Here is a 22208-nt window from a genome sequence, read left to right on the forward strand (position 1 = left end):
AGGAGCAGGGAAGGGTGTGGCAAGTGTGTCTGACCCATGCAAAGATGGAAGATTTCGAAATTCAGGGGGTAACCAATCCCTTTGCTCCATTATTGACTTGGGCATTTGTTCCCCCAAATAAAACATCTGCCAGCCCCAGACCCTTTGGGAGACACAGGACTCAGGTCTGAGCATTTTCTGAAGTCTGGGCCCTCCTACATGTCACCTTAAACTTGGCTGGAAGTCCCCACCTACACTGGAGCATCCTTTTCCTCTGGCCAACACAGGCAGAGAACTCCGCTTACTAGCCTCTCCTCTCTCCCCAGTTCCTACAATGGCCTGAAAGTCCCTGTAAAACCTGCTTCATCTCTACTCTGACTCTGTCTCCCGTCTTCCCAGCACACCTCGTCCCAGCCACGCTGGCCGCCTGGTGTTTCTCAAACACACCAGGCTCGCTCCCGCACCAAGTCTTTACACTTGTTCCCTCTTCTTGGACGCTCCTCCCTTACCATCTGCCTCGGTCGCCCACTCACCTCTCAGCTCTTTGTTCAAACATTACTTTCGGCGATGTCTTTTTATGACCATCCTATTTAAAATTACAATCCCACCACCATCCCACACAAACACCTCAAGCCCTCGTTTCTCTACATCTATCACCATTTAATATCTATTTTATATATTTTTATTGTCCCCACTAGAATGTTAACTCCACGAGGTGGGATTTTTCTATTGTTCCTTTATTTTCTGTTTTTTTTTTATTCACTGTACCTCCCCAAGGTCTATTTAAAAAAATTTATTTATTATTTTTTTTTTACTTTTAAATATATTTTGTTAACTTTTTACAGAAAGGAAGGAAGAAGGAAGAGGGTTAGGGAGTTAGAAACATCAATGAGAGAGACATTGATCAGCCGCCTCCTGCATACCCCCTACTGGGGATGTGCCCGCAACCAAGGTAAATGCCCTTAACTGGAATCGAACCTGGGACCTTTCAGTCCGCAGGCCAGTTTCGGCTCTATTGTTAATTTATTAATGTATTCCCCAGCACCTAGAGCAGAACTTGGTACGGAGTGGGGGCTCATTATTTGTTCACTAGCAGCACGTGGAGAAATGAAGGCTCAGTGAAGTTTCTTGCTCAAAGGCTCACTAGTACCTGGTGTGTTGAGTTTTCGAGCCCTGGATCTTACTCTTAAGTCACACCCCCCGTTTACCAGCCCTCATCCAGAGAGCCATGGGGAGCTGATCCAAAGCGCAGGCATCATCTGAGATGCTGGCTTCACCCTGCTTGCGGGGTGGGGGATGAGGGAGGGCAGTGCTGGTTTCACAGGTTTTTAGAATCCATGGGGGTAGCCCTAGCTGGTTGGCTCAGTAGAAAGAGCACAGCCTTCGGACTGAAGGATCCCAGGTTTGATTCTGGTCAAGAGCATGTTACCTCGGTTGGAGGTAAACAATCAATGTGCCTCTCTCCCCCTCCCTCCCACTCTCTAAAAATCAATGGAAGAATATCCTCAGGTGAGATTAACAAAAGCAATACATATATAGAACACATGGGGATATCTTCCTCTCTGACAAATTGTTTATGAAATCCTCCTCCCTAGCAACCATCCTGGGTAGTATTGTCTGGACAGGGCTACACCAGGCCTCGATGGGTCATTTCTGCCTTCCTACCAAACTGTACTTGACACACAAGTTCCTCATCCACACCACTGTGGTCTTGAATCCGAAGTTTTTGGACAGGAGTTCTCTGTAATTTTCTTTGCATAGCACCTAGGACAGAACTTAAGATCCTCAAGTGGTACTCGGCTTTCTGCTAATGACGACAGAGCACTCAAAAAAGTCCAAGCTACAGAAAGTATACATGCACAAAAGAATCCAGAGGATCGATGAAAAAGGCCAAAGAAAGAAGTCTTCCTCAGCGAGGGAAAGGCTACATAAAGGAACGGGATGACAATCAGAATATAAAGGTAAAGGGCAAGGTGGGACCGACATTGGTACTAAAGCCACTAAACCCCTGGGATTTTGCTCCTATCCGAAACAGAGGTAGAATTTACTAGCAGCGCCGAAACCGGTTTGGCTCAGTGGATAGAGCATCGGCCTGCGAACTGAAAGGTCCCAGGTTTGACTCCGATCAAGGGCATGTACCTTGGTTGCGGGCATATCCCCAGTGGGGGTTGTGCAAGAGGCAGCTGATCAATGATTCTCATTGATGTTTCTAACTCTCTATCCCTCTCTTCCTCTCTGTAAAAAATCAATAAAATATATTAAATTAAAAAAAAAATTTACTAGCAGCTCTCAGATGTCAGAAAAGGGCCAAGACAAATATATACACAAATATATACACATGGCTGACTCTGCCTTAAATTCAAAGCTGAGGCCTTGCTCTACCTCATTCTGCCCCTGCAGACCCACCAAGGGATGCAAACTGCTACCTCCTTCCCTCTTTGGTTGGCCTCCCTACTCCTTCCCCTAATTGCGCGAAACTCAGGAAGCTACCCAGAGACTCTGGCCCCCCTTTGCCTCTGCCATCCATGCATCGTAGGTGACTAGATGGAAACAATTACATATTAATTACACACAATTAAAGCTAACTACGGCTACATACAATAGGAGACCGAAGAGGCAGCTGGAGCAGACCACACAGGCTCACGACAACTGGGGGTCGTGAAAGCGGAGAAGGAATGGCTCCGAACGACGCTGTTCGAACACACCAGTAAGAACCTGTAACGCCGACACCTCAGTCAGCAGGAGGCACTCTGAAGACGCCTGTGTGAGTGAGGCATGCTGATGCGTCAGCGTCACTCAGCATCAGGGCTGTTTCTTCCCATTATTCTTTGTGTCCTTAGCAACTCCGTTCTCTATATAAACACAGCGAGGTGACAAACGATGCACAAATTTTGTTAAATCGAAGACAAAGCACATCAATCTGTAATTGACGATTTTTAATGTCTCACTTGTGCAGAACTAAAATCTGTGTTTAAAGGCACAGAGGGAGGAAAGGCAGTTAACACAGCATGGGTCCACGACAAAGCTGGATAGACCACAGGACTGCTCGTCTAGCCTTGGGGAATAAATAATGCTGTACTAACCTACACGTCACTCAGTTATGAGCTGAGCAAAGCCTTTCTGGCCAGATACCAAGGGTGCACAGTTGATCCCACTTTGGAATAAATGCCCAGAGGTAAGCATTAGTCGTGGGTGGCAGTTCAGCCACAAAGTTCTCATACAGAAAGTGTACAGAGATTTGAAGCAGTCAAACATGCAGCTTTTTAAACTTAAAATCTTTTGTGACATTTGTTTTAAAAATGAAAAATTATCTGCATATCAAGTGTAATTTTAAAAAATGGAAACAGGCTCGATTAAATAGTACTTACAACTTACCAATAAAAATTATAAAAATAAAAACCAAAACTCTTCTGTCCTTGAGATAGAAAACTATATTTTTTCCTATAATATCATAAGAGAATCAGCATTTTCAACCTTACGTCTCTTAAAATATTATTTCTCTTCTTTCCACATTCTGTCATTTTAAAAATAGCAAAATCTGTTCAATATGGCAATTTCTGCCACGTGAAAGAATATACCACCTATTGAATAAAAGAGCATGAATGAGGAAAAAGCTGAATGTTCTGAAAAATACTAGTTTACTGCTAATGGGTCTGATCATACTCACCAGGTGGAAGGAAAAATAAAGAACTAAGATTTTCTTAAAAACAAAAGTTAAACCCAATGATTTGAAGCATTCTACACATAATTGCTAATTTCAAAGCACTATTGGAAATTCTTGATCAATGTGTAGCAAGAGAGGGAACAGAGAAATTTGGTAGAATTGTAGGGCATATTTCTAACTACTTTCATTTAAACAACATCAGTCTTACCAATTATTATCTTTCTTTCTATTTAAAACACTGATTGGCCAGGTTAAATCGTAGTAGCATGAAAGTAAAAACAAGTCTCAACTTGGGTGTAAGCACAGTGCTTCGAAAGCAGTTTCTGTATTACAGATAGGACTCAGAGGTGGTACATCCTCTTTTTTAAGTATATGCCCCCAAAAGCCTTACCTGGCTCAAAAATTTTACAAATTAATGGCCCTGGCGAGGTAGCTCAGTTGGTTAGAGCATCATCCCCATAAGCCAAGGTTGCAGGTTTGATCCCCAGTCAGGGCACATACAGGAGTCAACCAATTTATGTGCAAATAACAACAAATCAGGGTTTCTTGCTCTCTCTAAAAATTCACTTAAAATTTTTTTTTCTACAACTTGATGATAAATTCAATGTTAAAGATAAAGCACAAGCCTTAAATCTCCATCCAGTGTTTTCATTGAGAAATGGATTATTAAAATAATTTTTGAAATGGGATTAAATATATTTAAATCTGGACTTTTCTGTACTTCATAGTTTTCTTTAAAAAGAAAAGTTTAAAAACATCAAGAGCCGGAAACATGCTGTCAGGACAGAAATAATTAGAAATGCCGTCGGTTGCAGAAGCTGGGCAACTCAGTCTTGTTTAGGATCTTTCAGAGCTTGAAGTCTCTCTATTAGTGGAGGGTGGGAATAATGCCACATGGAAAAGAGCCAGTCAGAAACGGGGAATCCCAAGTTATCTTTGTTGAGTTTGATTAAAGCAGAATATAAGTCTTCAGCCTTTCCTAGTTTCTTGGCAAATGCATCAGCTTGAAACTCAAATCTCCGGCTCAGCACTGTGAGGCAAAAAGAAAGAACCTGAAAAAATAAATAAAAGCGTTTTAACCACTGCCCACTTCTTTGTTGTCCCTGAAGGTTTCAAGAGCTCAGACTGAGAGGAAGTTCTGCTCAAGATGAGAGAAACAGCAAGCCCAAGCAAGATCACTAGTACCTAGGGAACCTAGGATGAGGGAATTATTACATACTGAGCCCCCCCCCCCCCCCAAGCAAATAGAACGGAAACAGATATACATCCAAATGACCCTTACCAAAAAATACTAATTTTTAAAAATCTGCTATTTGCCGGGCATTTTACATATTTCCCAATAATCCTGCTCTAAAGTCTAATTCTCTACTTTTTTCCCTTAGCCGTATGCAAGCTTCTTTTATTTGGGCTTGGGTTTTCTGCTACTGTTTTATACTGGTCAAGGAATCAAGGGACTAAAAGACTTTGTTTCATTTCCTTGTTAAAAAACGATAGTTCTTGTGTGTTTTTTACAACCATAGGGGCTTCTAGATTTGAAACAGGCAAGGGCATATGTGAGATAATTTTAAAGATTATACTTACCTCATTGTAAGGTGAAAAAATAAACTGGAAGATGATCAATAGTCCAATTAGAGTGGGTTGGCTTTCAAAAAAACCAAATGCAGCAAAAAGCTCCTTTCGACCGATTAACACAGCAAACAAGAAGAAACACAGGAAAGAATTCATCTAGGATACAAAATCTCTAAGTTATTACTAAGCCAATTTCACCGCAGTACCAAAAAGTACAAAAAGATAGATATCATGGTGTGAATTTAAGAATGGTATTAGCGTGCCCTAGCTAGTTCGGCTCAGTGGATAGAGTGTCGGCCTGCGGACCAAAGGGTCCCGGGTTCAATTCCAGTCCAGGGCACATACCTTGGTTGCACGCTCCTCCCCAGCCTGGGCCCTGGTCAGGCCTCGTGCAGGGGGCAACCAATCGATGTGTTTCTTTCACATCAATGTTTCCTCTCTGTCTTTCCCTCTCTCTCTCTCCCTCCCTAAAAATCAATGGAAAAATATCCTTGGGTGAGGATTAACAAAATAAATAAATAAATAAATAAATAAAATAAAAGGAAATACTCTTCACGAGGAACTTTAAGTAGTTTATATCACCGTTCCCTCAGTCTGGAAGCAGAGAGGGAGAGAGGGTCTAAGCTGAGGCTATATATATAGTCCACATGTGTCAAACACAAGGCCCGCGGGCTAAATCCGTCCCGCCAGGCCTTGCAATGTGGCCCGCACCGCGCTGTCATCACTGCACTCTGCTGCGTTTCCATCACAATGACAGTTTATGACTGTTGAGTAAACCATTCGGCCCGCGATTTAGGCTGGATTTTAGATTTTGGCCCCTTCTCTGATTGAGTTCGACACCCCTAAATGCACTAGCAGTAGACCACTAATGGTTTGGCCGGACGATCAGGGCTTTGGAACGAACTAGAGCAGTGGTTGGCGAACAGAGGCTCGCGAGCCACAAGCGGCCCCGTGAGTGCGGCTCTTCCACAGAACACCCCGTGCGGGCGCACACGTACAGTCGATTGGAACTTCGAAGTGGCCCGTGTGCAGAAGTCGGTTTTCAGCCTGGGCGAGTCTATTTTGAAGAAGTGGTGTTAGAACACTCAAGGGGCCGCAGAGCTGCGTGTGGCTTGCGAGTAGCGATTTGCCGACCACTGAACTAGAGGATGGCTAATAAGATTTGGAAAAAAGGGATGTGGGAAAACTTCCAGAATTAGTACTGAGAGTGTTAATTCAGTGGTCTAAGGTGAATGTTCACCAGGAGTCCCACAGAGGAAGCTCTCACTGATCAGGTGGAGAAGATGCCTGCTTTGTCACTCAAGAACCTGGCTGAGGGACTCAGGAACAAACAGCCAAGGCAATAGGGATGGAGTCAGTGCAGCGGTCAACAACCTAAGACATCCCCCACCGGCTCCTGCCAGGTGCCCAATCTCAGGGGAGGCTGTCACCCCAGCCCCAGTACCACACCTTAGGGACCAGCCCACAACCTCACGTGAGGTAAACTGATTCCATTGGACCCCTCCTTTCATGAAAAGGCGTTTGATTTTCCTTATTAGACTGAATTTGGATTTATTTAAAGTCTTACTCACTGATGTGTATCCATACAAGGAACTCATTTTTATACCTATACATGTTAAGACAACAGGGAAGTGCCCACAGGACTCATAAATCTTCCCATATAATTCATCATCCAGAACCAGGTGGCTTTTAGAAAGGTACAAAGTCCCACGTGAGACTCAGTGACGCCCATAAATGCTCGGCTCTAGTCAGCAAGATGCAGTGCTGCTTCCGCAGAGCCTGCAGACGTGTGGCCACTCTGTGGCGTTAGAGGCATTCGTGCCCGAAGGAGCAATGCTACAGGAACTGCTGCTTTCTTCTTTATATTCACTGCGTTTCCAGTGTCTTATCAATAGATGTATAATGCCTTTTTTAAGTTGAATTAATTGTAAGTGGGCATGATGGATCTTACTGGGGTAGTAAAAATGTTTAGGACCAGATGGTAGCTCCGTTGGTTGGAGCGTTGTCCCAGAACCACAAGGTTGCAGTTTGGTCCTCAGTCAGGGCATATACTAGAAACAGCCAAAGAATACATAAATGAGTGGAGCAATAAATCCATGTCTCTCTCTCCAAAAATTAATTAAAAATTTTTTAATGTTCTAAAACTGAAAAAAAAAAAAAAAAAAAAAAAAAATAGATGTATAATGCCTTTTAATGAGAAAAAAATGTTTTTATCAAAGCATTTTAATGTCCAACCTCTTTGGGTTCACTTAAAAAAATATATATATTTTATTGATTTTTTACAGAGAAGAAGGGAGAAGAATTAGAAAGCCAGAAACATTGATGAGAGAGAAAAACATCGATCAGCTACCTCCTGCACACGCCCCACTGGGGATGTGCCCACAACCAAAGTACGTCCCCTTGACAGGAATAGAACCTGGGACCTACCAGTCTGCAAGCCAATGCTCTATCCACCGAGCCAAACCAGAGCCATACTGGTTTCGGCGGGCTCACTTCTTTTGATCTTACAGCTCCCACAGTTTGGTGAATCAGGAGATAATGATGACGATGGTGATAACCATAAATACTTTATAGTACTTACCAATTTTCAGGTACTTCTATAAACATATATTAACTCATCTAATTCTTGTATTAGTCCTTTGAGGTGTTATCATTCAAAAAGGGAATGGTGGCAGACAGGTTCAGGAAACTGCCTGAGGTCACACATGTAGTGAGTCAGGGAGCCTTGATGTTAAGCAGGTGGCCAGGTTATGGAGTCTGTCTTAACCTCTCTCCTATATCTCTCCTACCTGCCATACTTCAAATTTGACTACCATGCCATACAAAGAGTTCTTTCCAAACTTACCTGGCTAATGATGATATTTTTGACCGTGTGTCCCAACTTCCAATGCCCCAGTTCATGGCCTAGTACAGCAAGTACCTCCTCATTATTGCATCCTTGTTTCTTATTCTGAATCAAAGAACAAATGGAAAATAAACTATTAAGAACCTTCAAAAAGTTTATACCTTTTACCCCAGTAAGAGCCCATTTTTAATTTTAACTTAAGGAAGCAATCTGACTTTTGTGCAAAACTGTTCATTTACTTAACAGAACATTCTCTAAACCACTTATATTAGACACTGGTTTAAGCACTGAGGAGAGAATCATGAACAAAACACTTATGCTGACTTCCTGAAGTTTACAGCCTAATTTAGATTAGAAAAAAATATAATCTTTATCAATAGACTAGATAAATAAATCATGACAATGTCATATGATAGCCATATTACAAACCCATTAAAAAAATTTTTTTAATATGGAATGCTTCGCGAATTTTGCATGCCATTTTTGCACAGGGGCCATGCTAATTTTCTTTGTATTGTTCCAATTTTAGTATATGTGCTGCTGAAGTATGCACAGAAATTTTGTTTTTAAAAATTAGGTTGTGACATGGGAAATTGCTCATGTTGAATCGTGTAAAATAATAGTTATGTTATAGACCCATTAGTAATGTTTTCAAAGATTATGTTCTGACCTTGAAAAATGATTTAATTAGGCGAAGAAAGAAGGAAACAATACTAAAACACTATATGATTCTAATTATGAAAAAATATGAGCCTGGCTGGCATGGCTCAGTGGCTGAGCATCGGCCTATGAACCAGAGGTCATAGTCCGATTTCCGGTCAGGGCACATGCTCAGGTTGCAAGCTTGATCCTCAGTGGGGAGTGTGCAAGAGGCAGATAATCAATTATTTTTGCTCATTTTTGCTCTCTCTTTCTCCCCCTTCCTCTCTGAAATCAATAATATAAATAATAATTATATATATATAAATAATTATACAAATCTAGAAAACAGATTGGAGGTATATCAAAATGTTAACAAGTTTCTTCTATATGGTAGAATTAGTGATGTTTAACTATCTTATACTTTTCCTATATTCTAAGTTATCTATAAATAAGAACATATCACTTATGACCTCCAAAAATACACCAGGAGTTGCCATTTTAAAAATTGGAGAATTTCAAGTTAAGATGGTAGAAAGTACATCACATCTAATTTTCTCTCCAAAATCCCCAATAAAACTATAATCAAGATATTTATCTATATAAAAGCCTAAGTGACAGAATGACTGAACAACCAGTTGCTATGACATGCACTGACCACCAGGGGAAGACGCACAACACAGGAGGTGCCCCTTGGTGGTGTGTGTGCTCCCACAGCCAACCTCCTGCTGCTGGCCAACCTCCCACAGTCCCTCCCCCCAGCCAGCCAGCTCCCCCAATTGGCCCTGATTGCCAACCAGGCCGAGGGACCCCACCTATGCACAAATTTGTGCACTGGGCCTCTATATTTATTTTATTTTTTAAATTTTCTTTATTATTATTATTATTATTTTTGGGGGGCCTCTATATTTATATATAAATATAAATAAAAAATATATATGTATATAAAAATATAAAGATATAAACCCACAAGGATGGTGAAGGGAAAACAGTAGAGGTGACAAAAGCAACATTTTGGAAGCAGGAAAACAGATGGAGAAAAGAGAATCAGCTGAAACTGGTTAGGCTCAGTGGGTAGAGAGTCACCTTGCGGACTGAAACGTCCCAGGTTTGATTCTGGTCAAGGGCATGTACCTTGGTTGCGGGCACATCCCCAGCAGGGATTGTGCAAGAGGCATCTGATTGATGATTCTCTCTCAATGATGTTTCTAACTCTCTATCCCTCTCTCTTCCTCTCTGTGAAAATTCAATAAAATATATTTAAAAAAAAGAAAAAAAGGAGAATCCAAGATGGCGGCATAGGTAACACCTAACTACAGCCTCACACAACAATTTCAATAAAATACAACTAAAATACAAAATGGACATTACCCAGAACTCCAGGAAAGTCAACTGACTGGAAATTCTACAATGAGAAGGAAAGAGAAAACCAGAAGGAAAATCAGAGGAGCTGAAAAGCCTAAGGTACGGGGACACGCTGCGCACGCGGAGAGGACAGAGCCGTAGAGGAGGGGGAGGCTGAATGCCTGACTGGTGTTCCCTAGCAGAAAGGAGATAAAAACTCCGGACTGTGCTGAACCCCAGATCCGACAGCACTGAACCCCAGTTCTAGGCCAGACCCTGGGGACCCAGGCTCATACAGAGGGAGCCTGGGCTGTTAGGTGGAATCTTAGGGGAGCGGCGAATGGCAGAGCCCCCAGAGGCGCGCACATCACGTGCAGAGGATGGACTGTTGACTCTGCTGCTAGTTTGCCCTAGTGGGAAGGAGACAAAAGCTCTGGACTGTGCTGAGCCCCAGTTTCGACTGCTCTGAACCCCAGTTCTAGGCCAGACCCCGGGGACCCAGGCTCATACAGAGGGAGCCTGGGCTGTTAGGCGGAAATCCAGGGCAGTGGCAAAGGGAAGTCCCGGAGGTGTGCACATTGTGCGCAGAAAACGGGCGGTTGACTGTGCCACTGATTGCCCTAGCGGGAAGGAGACAAAAGCTCCAGACTGCTCTGAACACCACCTCCAACTCCACTTCCAACTGCACTGAATTCCAGTTCCGAGCTCACTGGGGGAGAGCCAAGACTGTTTGGTAGCAGGCAAAACTCAAGGGCATCTTTCTCTCCGAGGTGCTTGCAAGGAGTACTGAAGGACCCTGAGGAATACTGAGACTCAGAAGTCTCATAGGGCGTGGCTGACGGGAGCCAAGGCTGTAGGCTCCACCCTAAAACTCCGCCCCATCCAAGCTGAACACAGAGACTTTTAAGGATACCAACTCAGGGAAGCTGCAAAAATGCCAAGACAAGGAAACAGATCACAAACGAAAAGAAATGGAGGACAGAAAGTGACTGGATATAGAGTTCAAAACCATGCTTATAAGGTTTTTCAAGAATTTCCTAGAAAAGGTCGATAAGACGTATGAGGATATGAAAAGGGATCAACTAAAAATAATAAGGGATCAACAAGTAATAATAAGGGATCAACAAGAAATAATAAGGGATCAACAAGAATTTAAGAACACATTGTCTGCAATAAAAAATATTATACAGAGTCCTAAAAACAGAATCGAAGATTGCAAGAATCAAGTCAAAGATTTGGAACATAAAGAGCCAGAAGATACTCCTCTGCAGAAGCAAGAAGACAAGAGAATCCAGAAAGTTGAAGATAATGTAAGAAGCCTCTGGAACAACTTCAAGCGAACCAACATCAGAATTATGGGGTCCCAGAAGATGAGAGAGAGCAAGATACCGAAAACATACTGAAAGAAATAGTGACAGAAAACTTCCCCCACCTGGGGAAAGAATTAGACCTACAAGTCCAAGAAGCGCACAGAACCCCAAACAAAAGGAATCCAAAGAGACATCATAATTAAAATTCCAAGAGCAAAAGACAAACAGAGAATATTAAAAGCAGCAAGAGAGAAACGGGTAGTTACCTATAAAGGAGCACCCATACGATTGTCAGCTGATTTCTCAACAGAAACCACGCAGGCCAGACGGGAATGGCAAGAAATATTCAAGGTGATGAAGAGCAAGAACCTATAGCCAAAAATAATCTACCCAGCAAAGCTATCACTCAGAATCGAAGGCCAGATAAAGAGCTTCACTAATAAAAAAAAGCTAAAGGAGTTCATCACCGCCAAACCAGAATTATATGAATTGCTGAGGGGGGTTCTTTCAGAAGAGAAAGAAAAAAAGATAAAAATATGAACAACAAATACATAACTATCAACAAGTGAATCTAAAAACCAAGGGAATTAAAAAACCTGCTGAACAATATTAACTGTTGAATATAATAGAATCAGAAGTATGGAAGGGGAGTGGACTGACGATTCTTTGGGAAAAAAGGAGTGGGGGGTGCAGGAAGAGACTGAACATAAACTGCACCTATGGATGAGGACAATGGGGGTGGGGAAAGGGCAGAGGGTGGGGTAGGAACCTGGTGGAGGGGGGAAAAAAATGAGGAACTTTTGTAATAATATGAACAATAAAGGTTTAAAAAAAAAAAAGGAAAAAAAAAAAAGAGAAAGAGAATTAGCCTTGTTTATAGCAGTCTTCAAATGGTTTGGAAATTATTATACCAGCACCAGGTACTCTGGAACTGGGGGAGAGAGGGAGGTAACTAAAATAAGAATTGAATGAGAGCTGTTCGAGAAAGAGTTAAAGCTCCAGATTCCTTCTCCAGCTCCACGCCAAAAGGCAACTGCTCCTCCCTCATCCTGGCAGATGCCTGATACCGTGTTTCCCCCAAAATAAGACATCTTCCAAAAATAAGACTTAGCGCAAGGAAAGATAAGACATCCCCTGAAAATAAGACCTAGCACAACTTCGGGAGAAAAAATTAATATAAGACACTGTCTTATTTTTGGGGAAACAGGGGAGTTTGTTCTCTGGATAGGGCAAAAGAAAAGGACTTTTCAACTGTTGTTTCATTCAGATTGTCAATAAAAAAGGTAGTGACTGTCAGCCATAACAACAAAATCTATCTACAGATTATGCACAAGACACCTAAAACATAAGGATGATAAGGTTAAAAGTAAAAGGATGAATGAAATAGTGGTGATTATTGTACAACATGAAAATATTAAAAAATACTGAATGAATATGGGGGGGGGCAATGGTAATATAGGTACACAGATAATAATTTAATAAAAAATAAAATAAAATACTGAATGAACACTTTAAAATGGTTCAAATGATAAATTTTATCTCAATTTTCTTGAAAAGTGAAATGATTACATGACAATGCTAGAAAGCATTAACCAAAAAAAGCTGGGAGCTGTATTTATATCAGACCAAATCAACTTAAAGCATTATTAAAGAAGGTCACAACAGAATGATAAAGGTTCAATTTAACAGGAGGATATATTAATTCTAATTTTTTATCTACCTAACTAGAGGCCCGGTGCGCAAAATTCATGCATGGGTAGGATCCCTAGGCCTGACAGATGACCAGGGCTGATCGGGGCCTTCCGGCTGCCAGCCAGGGCCTTCATTCATTTTTGTGCTGCCCCCTGGTGGTCAGCATACATCATAGCAAGTGATCGAACTCCTGGTCTCCTGGTCGAACTCCCGAGGGGACACTTTGCATATTAGCCTTTTATATATATAGAAGAAGATACAATTTCCTCAGGATATATTTTTTCAAAATTGTAAATAAAATCTGACAATCCTATCATAATAGAGGATGTCAACATACCTCTCTCAATCTTTGAAACGTCAAGCAAGTAAAATATTAATAACGATGTAAAGATCTGAACTAATAAACAAGTTTGATCTATTGGAGATATGTAATATGCTGTAATAAGCAATTAGAAAACATATATCCTAGAAAGTGAAGGTTAAAGGTTTTGAAATAAATTCCAGTTACTTAAAGGTGAAGTACAGAAAAAGAAAAAAACAAAAACAAAAAACCCCTCACAGATAAGTGTGAACTTGATTTTGCTTTATACAATTTAGAAAAATGCAACCTAATGGGAACAAAGGCAGCCAGATTTATTGGAATCTAGATATCTACCACTTTCCCCCTCCTTTACCAATTTTTTAAGGAAAGTGACCACTTAAGGCAAAGCGGGGTAGATGCATGAGAAAAAGGGATCAATTAAAGATAGTTACAGGATAATATTTACATTTATTATATCTTTTCCTTTTAAATATTATAATATAGATCAGAGTGCATTTGGTAGAGAAAAAAAAGAATGAGATAACTAACCTAGTTCTTTAAATGGCTGACACACACATGCGTATTTGCATCTTCAGGGCACGGCCATTAAAAGGGAGCAATGAATGAATGCACCAATTAACAGACATCTATTCTAAAGGGGAAAGTTGAAGTGCAACTGAAGATTTACATACAAAGATATTCACAGCAAGAACATTGTTATTGATGGTTTCTAACTTTTCTATTACTTTAATAATAAGCAAATTATGGCTGTTTTTAATAATGATGATACTAGTTCCCACTCATTATTGGGTTTATACCAGACAGTGAATATTAGGTATTTTACATATAATTCATTCATTTCTACTTTATAAGGCAGGTATCACTGGCCTCATTTTATATAAATTAACACAGTCTTCAGGCTTCTGTTTCAGTTCCCAATTAGATAGCAGAGGCTCATGCCTTTGGTTTGACATCTGGATTTAGAAGTTATTCAGAACTGCACCGGAGTCACATTCAAAGATACAGAAAGAAAGAGATTAAACAAAGATCATTTTCCAGAAAAAGAATTACTTGTTTGTAGTGGATTCCAGGCAGAACTGGATTTTCTTACTTTTCCACACTAATCTATACTAATAGAGGAATATGCAAATTATCTAGGATGCCATCACATCACCACCATTCAGCAGGGTGGGCGGGGCTGTGGGGCAGGACTCGAGTCTCACAGGATTTAGTCTGGCCCAGAAAGACTCCCCCGCAGCTCCACTGCCAAATCCTAACACAGACCTGGGGTTTACTAAGCTTTACTGGAGCTGCTCCCCACATCCCCACACCTGCCCTGGGGAGACCTGAGTGGGCGGGGGTGGCAGGGAGCCACAGAGGGGCTGGGAAACCAGAGCCACGTTCAGAGGAGAGTGCCTGACAGAAGCCTGGACTGCAAAGAAGGGAGAGGAAGAGGCCCCGGGGAGCTATTCTGACCCCCCTGCACGGACATTCACCCCAGCCGCCACACCCAGGGGTGCCCACAAAAACAGCACATCAGTGCCCCGAGGCCCCAGGCCCGTCGCCCCGGTGGAGGCAGTCCCGAGCGGTCCCTCAGGGTGAGACTCATCCCGACAGCAGCGGCGCTGTCTCTGCACTTGCTAGGGGCCGAGGCTGAACCCACACTCCTAGCCTGCCTGGCCCCGACCTGGCCCATCCCCCACCCCGCTCCAGGAGATTAGAGTGCCATTCTGAGCATGTGCAGCTGTGAAACGGTCACATACAATTTATTTTTATTTATTTGTTTATTTATTTGGTCACATACAATTTAAAGAATGGCACTAAGCAGGGACCACCCCCACCAGTGCACAAATTTCATGCACCAGGCCTCTAGTTTCATATAAAAGAACAACAACAAATAGTTACTTCCCCTTCAGCCTCGCTGCCACCCTAAGGGCCTCCCCAGCCCCCTGCCAGTGCCTCCAGGGCCGACCACCGATACAGAGCATGTCCCTTCACAGCCTGTGGAACCTCTGCAAAGCTTTGATAGCTACAGTCCCAATTTCTAGGGGGCCTCATCTACAGTGTATCCTATATAATAAAAGGCTAATATGCAAAAGACCAAGTGGTAGAATGACCAGTCACTATGATGCGCACTAACCACCAGGGGGCAAACACTCAGCATAGGAGCTGCCCCCTGGTGGTCAGTGTGCTCCCACAGGGGGAGCGCCGCTCAGCCAGAAGCTGGGCTCAAGACTGGCGAGCCAGCGGCAGTGGTGGGAGCCACTCCTATGGCAATGCTAAGGATGTCCGACTGACGGCTTAGGCCCACTAAGCCATCAGACAGACATCCTTAGGCTCCTGGATCCCGAAAGGGCGCAGGCCAGGCTGAGGGATCACCCCCCCCAAGTGTACATAGTTCGTGCACCAGGCTTCTAGTTTCATATAAAAGAACAACAAAAATACCACACATCTTTCCTTATCTATGTTTTTTGTGTGTGTGTGGGTTACATTTCTCTATTTATACACTGAAATCAAAGGAGGAACACAGGTGGGTTACATGAATTTCATTGGTGATGGAGTAAGGAGGCGGGAGAAAGCAAAGCGGTGGGAAACTCCTGGGATTGGATAAAAAGTAAAATGATGGACGTGTACTCAGGTGAGTGCAGGAACAATTAACATGATAACGAAGGAATGTGAGGCATCTGTCCTGGAGCCCACCACATCTGGTTGTGCCCCAGGGTTTATCTATGATATTTTCTTTTTTATAAAATTCATACACTGATTCATTTGATCTTCACAGCACCAAGCTGGGCAGGATGAAAAGTATTATCTTCAGTTTCCAGATGAGGAAAAGGAAGCTGAGAAATTAAATGTCTTGCTTAAGCCTGGCCAACATGGCTCAGTGGTTGAGCACCAACCTATGAACCAGGAGGTCACGGTTCGGTTCCAGGGCATATACCCAATTTGTGGGCTTGATCCCCAATGTGGGACATGCAGGAAGCATCCGATCAATGATTCTCTCATCATTGACATTTCTATCTCTTTTTTTCTCCCTCTTCCTTACTTTCTAAAATCAATAAACATATATTTAAATAAAATTTTTAAAAATGTCTTGCTTAAGATATCTTGCTAATAAGCAGTGGGTAAAATCCAAACCCACATCTATGGAGCCTGTAACAGTTCTATCATACTTATCAGCTAGAAAGACTTTCACCTAAACCTACCATATACAGGAGAAATACTTGTTTTCTTCTATAAAAGGGCAGCTTTTCTGTACAATTTTATGTAGTTTTTCATTTTCCTTTTATTTAAACTACTTTTGACACAGGCTATTCCAATTATATGTTCTATTTATTTGTCTCCTGAAGGGTAAAATTCTAGAAAGTAAGTTTCCTAGGCAGCTTTTAAAAGGTTAATAGCCAATATAGACATTCAAAATGTCCATAGCAGCTATCTCTAAGAGGAGGGATTTTAGGTAACTTGAGTGTTTTTCCTTAAACTTGTTAACAATGAAATGATTCATCTTCTCTACATCATCCAGACTTAAAACCACCTTTGAATGCCCCACTGTACTGTACATACTAGGTGCTGAGTACAGCACTGTTTTCTAAACTTTGGCCACGTCTGTATACTCTCTATGTATTACTTAATGTATTTCTTTAAACCAATTCACTTTAAAAAAAAATATTCTTTTTATTGATTTTTATAGAGGGGGAGAGAGAAACATCAACGATGAGAGAGAATCACTGATCAGCTGCCTCCTGCATGCCCCACACTAGGGATCCTGCAACCTAGGCATGTGCCCTTGGCTGGATATTGAACTGTTATCTCCTGGTTCATAGGTTGATGCCCAACACTGAGCCACACTGGCTGGGCTAACCCAACTCACTTTTTAAAATGGAACCTTATCCTAAATTACAACATTCATTAAATCACAATATGCTAGTTTTCCTTTTCCTAATATCCTATACTAGAGGCTCAGTGCAAAAAATTCGTGCACTGGGGGGGGGGGGTTCCCCCTCAGTGCAGCCTGCCCCCTCTTGCAGCCCAGGAGCCATTTGACTGACAGCTTCATGGGGATTGGGCCTAAGCCAGCAGTTGAACATTCTTAGTCTTGCCACAGAGGTGGGAAAGACTCCCGCCACCATGGCTGTGCTTGCCAGCAGAGAGCTGGGCTTCTGGTTAAGCAGCGCTCTCTCTGTGAGCAACTGTGTTGAGCGTCTGCCCCCTGGTGGTCAGTTTGCATCAAAGCAATCAGTCAATCTGCTGTTCAGTCAATTTGCATATTATCGATATATAAGATACATAAAAAAATATAAGATAATAAAGAGCTAATATGCTAATTAGACCGAACAGAAGAATGACTGTTCGGACAACCTTCCGGACAACCATCCGGATGAAGCCAGGGCTGTGAGGGCCAAGCCCTTTGCTTGAATTTCATGCATCGAGCCTTTAGTATAGTAATAAATATAGTTATTCAAACTCACAATGTTGATATACTACTTAAAATCACCTCACTAGTGGGACATACAAAACAGTTAATGAATGTTGAGTTCATCTTTGGCCTTCTCCTTCACTCCACATAATAGCAATCACCAAGTACTTTAAATTCATCTTTTACTGTTATTCTCTCTCTTATTCTGACCTTTCACTTTAGTGCAGGCCCTCATTGTCTCATGCTTATCTTGAGCCTGCCCACCTCCAGTCTTTGCTCTCTTCTATATGCTGCCACCGAATTTTAATCTTCCAAAAACAAGCTTTGGCCTCTATACCCTAAACTTTTCAGAGTATATCTAAACTTTTCAGGCCACTGGAAATAACCACTTGATGTCTTCAGGAAGGAGTATTTTCACACTGTTCCTGGCCTACGTTTTCATCTCATTCCATGAGAATCCATTCAATCATCAGTCTCAGAATAAACACTGTGTAATGTTGTTGTTTTTTTGGTCTCTAGTTTTCTTTTCTTTTTAAAAAAAATATATATTTTATTGATTTTTCTCAGAAAGGAAGAGAGAGGGATAGAGAGTTAGAAACATCGATGAGAGAGAATCATCAATCAGCTGCCTCTTGCACACCCCGCAACCAAGGTACATGCCCTTGACCGGAATCGAACCTGGGACCTTTCAGTCTGCAGGCCAACGCTCTATCCACTGAGCCAAACCGGTCCCAGCTTTATAGCTTTCTTAATTCCATGTTTTCAATGTGAGAAGGCCCATCCTCAAGCCAAATTCTGTCTAGTTCTAATATCCTCTTTTAAGAAATCTGTCTGATGATTAGAATCTGCGTTAACTTCTTAATTTCTAAAAGGTGCACTATTTCAGCTACGTAGGATATTTACCACATTTTGCCTTAAAGTATGGGCTATCTGTGTACATATCTAGTCTTCTTCACTATAGGTTCTTTAGGGTAGGGCTATGTCTAATATATCTTCATCGCGTAACTTATACAGAGATGCTAAAATATTTGTAGTTATCAATGAAATAAAGCAGGCTCTTCAAGAAACCAAAAAATAATACAAATTCCATTCAACATGCTTCAAAGGACTAACCAATCTTTTTAAAACTTTAAGCCAAAGAGTACTGTTCTCATAGATACTAAAGATCTAATTTCATTACATTGCTTAAAGTTAGTGAATCACTAACTAGTATGTCTCGGTTTGGCTATAACGTAATCCACCCTGTATGTGGTTACCTCTTAGTAGGTTGCTTTGCTGAATTTGTATGACTCCTCAGTGTTATCACTGGGTTACCCTTTCTGGACTCCAGTTTTCCTATCTACAGGATGACCTTGCCGAAACCGGTTTGGCTCAGTGGACAGAGCATTGGCCTGTGGGCTGAAGGGTCCCAGGTTTGATTCTGGTCAAGGGCACGTGCCTTGGTTGCAGGCACATCCCCAGTAGGGGGTGTGTAAGAGGCAGCTGATTAATGACTTTCATCGATGTTTCTGACTCTCTATCCCTCCTTCTTCCTCTCTGTAAAAAATCAATAAAATATATTAAAAAAAGAAAAAAAGAAAAAAAAAGATGACCTTAAGATCTCTCCCTGGCTTAAAATCCTATGACCCTTGGTCAGACCAAAGTGGTCCTTATTCCAAAATCCTAACAAGTGGGATAACCACACTTAAAAAAAAACAAACCCAAACAAATGAGTTAAGCTTCTCCCAATGCTATTTAATCCCTTCATAGAATTTTTAACAGGCCAGACATTTTACTAAAACAACTGTTTAGGTCAAAGCAGATGCTTGAATGATAGTAATTATTTTTTGGTATGTAGAGGATATAAAATAAACTATAGCTTATTTCAAATATAGGGTGGGACAAAAGTAGATTTATAGTTGTTTGTACAGAAAGGAATACAATAATTAATAAACAATACAAGAATAAATTCTGTGTTTTGCATACTCACAACTGTAAACCTACCTTTGACCCACCCTTTAATATTCATGACCCTAAAAGGTAGGCATCGTTAGCCCAGTATCTCGCAACTCAGAGTGATCTTGCCCTGCAAGCCCCCACCCCCATGAATATCAGGCAATGTCCAGAGACATTTTTGGCAGTCACACCTGTTGGGGTGGCAAGGCGGTGGTAATGGTGCTGATGCTGGCATCTAGTGGGGAGAGGCCAAGGATTCTGCTAAACATCCTACAATGCATAAGACATCCTCCCACAACAAAAAATTATCTGGCCCAAATGTCAACAGTGCTGAAGTGAGAAACCCCAGTAGCATCATCTTTTAGTTAAGAAACCAACGATTTGCCTGGCCGGCATGGCTCAGCAGTTGAGTGTCGACCTATGAACCAGGAGGTCAAGGTTCAATTCCCAGTCAGGGCACGTGCCTGGGTTGCGAGTTTGATCCCCAGTGTGGGGCGGGCAGGACGCAGCTGATCAGTGTTCTCTCTCATCATTGATGTTTTTTCTCTCTCTCTCTCTCTCTCTCTCTCTCTCCCTTTCCCTTCCTCTCTGAAATAAAAACATATATATTAAACAAAAAACACACAAAACAAGCAATTTAGAAAGCTTAACATACTTGTCCAGCATTTCACAGGTTCAAAACCATCTCTAAATGATATCAAAGCCAACAGAACATCACACCTACAAATACTGGTGACTACTTCTGATTACATTTGAGTCATTTCTTATCATTGTCTCCCCCCTTCCCCACCAGTCTTAGAACTTTAGATTTTGTTAGTCAGCATCAGCTGACCTCATCCAGGAAAGGACTCAGAAAAAGCTTTCTTAGACTCTCAGGTCAGATTTAAGAAATGCCTTTTCTTGTGTTCTCAATGCATCCAGTATACATAGCTTCACTGTGGCAACTGATATGTTGCACTGTGATTGTGTAAGTTCCTTGAGAGCAAGGGTTTGCCTCTAAGTTTGTATTCCAAATGCAAAGCAAAGTATCTCAGCACAGCGTATACATTTCATAAATATTTGTTAAAATAAACAAAACAGACCAAATTACATAATGTACCCAAGGACACACAGCTACTAAATGACAGAACCAAGATTCAAATTCAAGTCTCTCCCTTGCCAGGACCTATAATTATTGTCTCAATGAAACTAAAAATGAGATGTTTATCTCTTCTTTATCCTGCCTGTGGGATTTCTTTGGTCATAAACATATCAGGAATAAGGATAAAGCCCCTGTTTTAAAGATAGCTTATAATCATAAGAATTTTACTATCTTATGCTTTTAATTTTAATGTGTACATTCTGCAAAGGCTTGCTAGATAGTTAGGCTGTATAATAGTGAGAATCTTTCCCAAACACCAGAGTTACAAAGGAGCCGCGGTGTTTGAATTTGATGGTCTCTCTGAATAGAAGAGAATGTTACATAGAAGTGGATGTTACCTAGAGTTGTCACAGAAACCGTTTATAAAAACTAAACCAGAACTCACTTTAACTTTAGCTTTTACTTCTTCACTGTCCCCTTCGCCATCATTGCGGGGTTCCATGTCAGACTCCTCCCGGATGTCTTTGTTTAGTACGGAATACTCTTCTAGTAGAGTGTCAAACAAAACTATTCGCTTGTTCTTGAAGAAGCCATAAAAATAAGCATTGCTGTGGGAAGAGCGTTTAGATCCTAAGGAAAAGACAGTTCAAAGCACGGAAAGTAATTAAAAAGTCTGGGGTCCTCTGGAGAGACTCCTAGAAATTGAATTACTGGAAAGGACATTAACATTTGCAAATTGTTTAATACCTGAACAAACTGTATCAACATAAATCACCACCAGCAGTGGAGAGTGTCTGTTTACCTGAAGTCTTGCCAACAGAGATGTATGCTCATCAGGGCTGTAGAGCAATAAGTAAATAAGGAAAACCTAAATATCCAGCAGCAGCGAAATGATTAAATTATAATAAAGCTATGAGATGGCAAAATTATACTTTTGAAGAATGTTAATAAGATAGGAAAAAGTTCACCAATACAATGAAGATTAAAACTTTATGCACATAAGGTTTCATTATTGTCATGAATATATATATATGTAAATAGAAAAGCATAAACAAAATCCTATTAAGAAATATATCAAAATACTAAAGTGCTAAAAAACAACAACACTGCAGTGTTTATCAATGGCTTCTAGGACTATGAGTTTTTGTTCCTCCCTTTTCTCTCTTTTTCCAAGGCTTGTAAGTATACACATTTCTATATTCAGAAAATAATTAAAGCCATTTTTTAAAAGATTGGAAAAAAAACCCTACATTTTTAACAATGGCTAACAGTAGCTGACCAAACTATGATTGATTTTTATTTTCTTCCTTATTTGTGTATTTTTATTTTCTAAATGTTCTATAATTACAGTGAATTTAGTGGTTATGAGCAGACTTTGGGTTCAAATCTTGGATCTGCCATGTATTAGCTGTGGAGTAAGAAACTTTCTTAA

The 22208-nt window shown here is 41.2% G+C and overlaps 1 protein-coding gene and 1 non-coding gene across 6 annotated transcripts in view; both read right to left on the reverse strand.

The window, feature by feature from the left end:
• Positions 1–2900: 2900 nt before the first annotated feature.
• ZMPSTE24 (zinc metallopeptidase STE24) overlaps positions 2901–22208 on the reverse strand; it is a 39820-nt gene continuing 20512 nt past the window's right edge. For 3 of the 5 annotated variants that reach the window (XM_045584797.1, XM_036447650.2, XM_036447649.2), the window contains 4 exons: positions 21222–21406; positions 8058–8162; positions 5225–5368; positions 2901–4695 (listed from right to left, as the gene is read on the reverse strand). In XM_045584797.1, the coding sequence (XP_045440753.1) occupies positions 4471–4695; positions 5225–5368; positions 8058–8162; positions 21222–21406 (659 nt within the window). In that variant the 3' untranslated portion in view covers positions 2901–4470. Of the gene's footprint in view, positions 4696–5224; positions 5369–8057; positions 8163–19774; positions 19931–21221; positions 21407–22208 lie in introns of those variants that run through there. The other 2 variants (XM_045584798.1, XM_045584799.1) reach the window with 2 other exon arrangements.
• LOC118725016 lies at positions 8503–8610 on the reverse strand. Its single transcript, XR_004989783.1, has one exon. It is a non-coding gene; the product is annotated as a U6 spliceosomal RNA (small nuclear RNA).

Source organism: Pipistrellus kuhlii, unplaced genomic scaffold (genome assembly GCF_014108245.1).
Source record: "Pipistrellus kuhlii isolate mPipKuh1 unplaced genomic scaffold, mPipKuh1.p scaffold_m20_p_2, whole genome shotgun sequence".
Taxonomy (NCBI): domain Eukaryota; kingdom Metazoa; phylum Chordata; class Mammalia; order Chiroptera; family Vespertilionidae; genus Pipistrellus; species Pipistrellus kuhlii.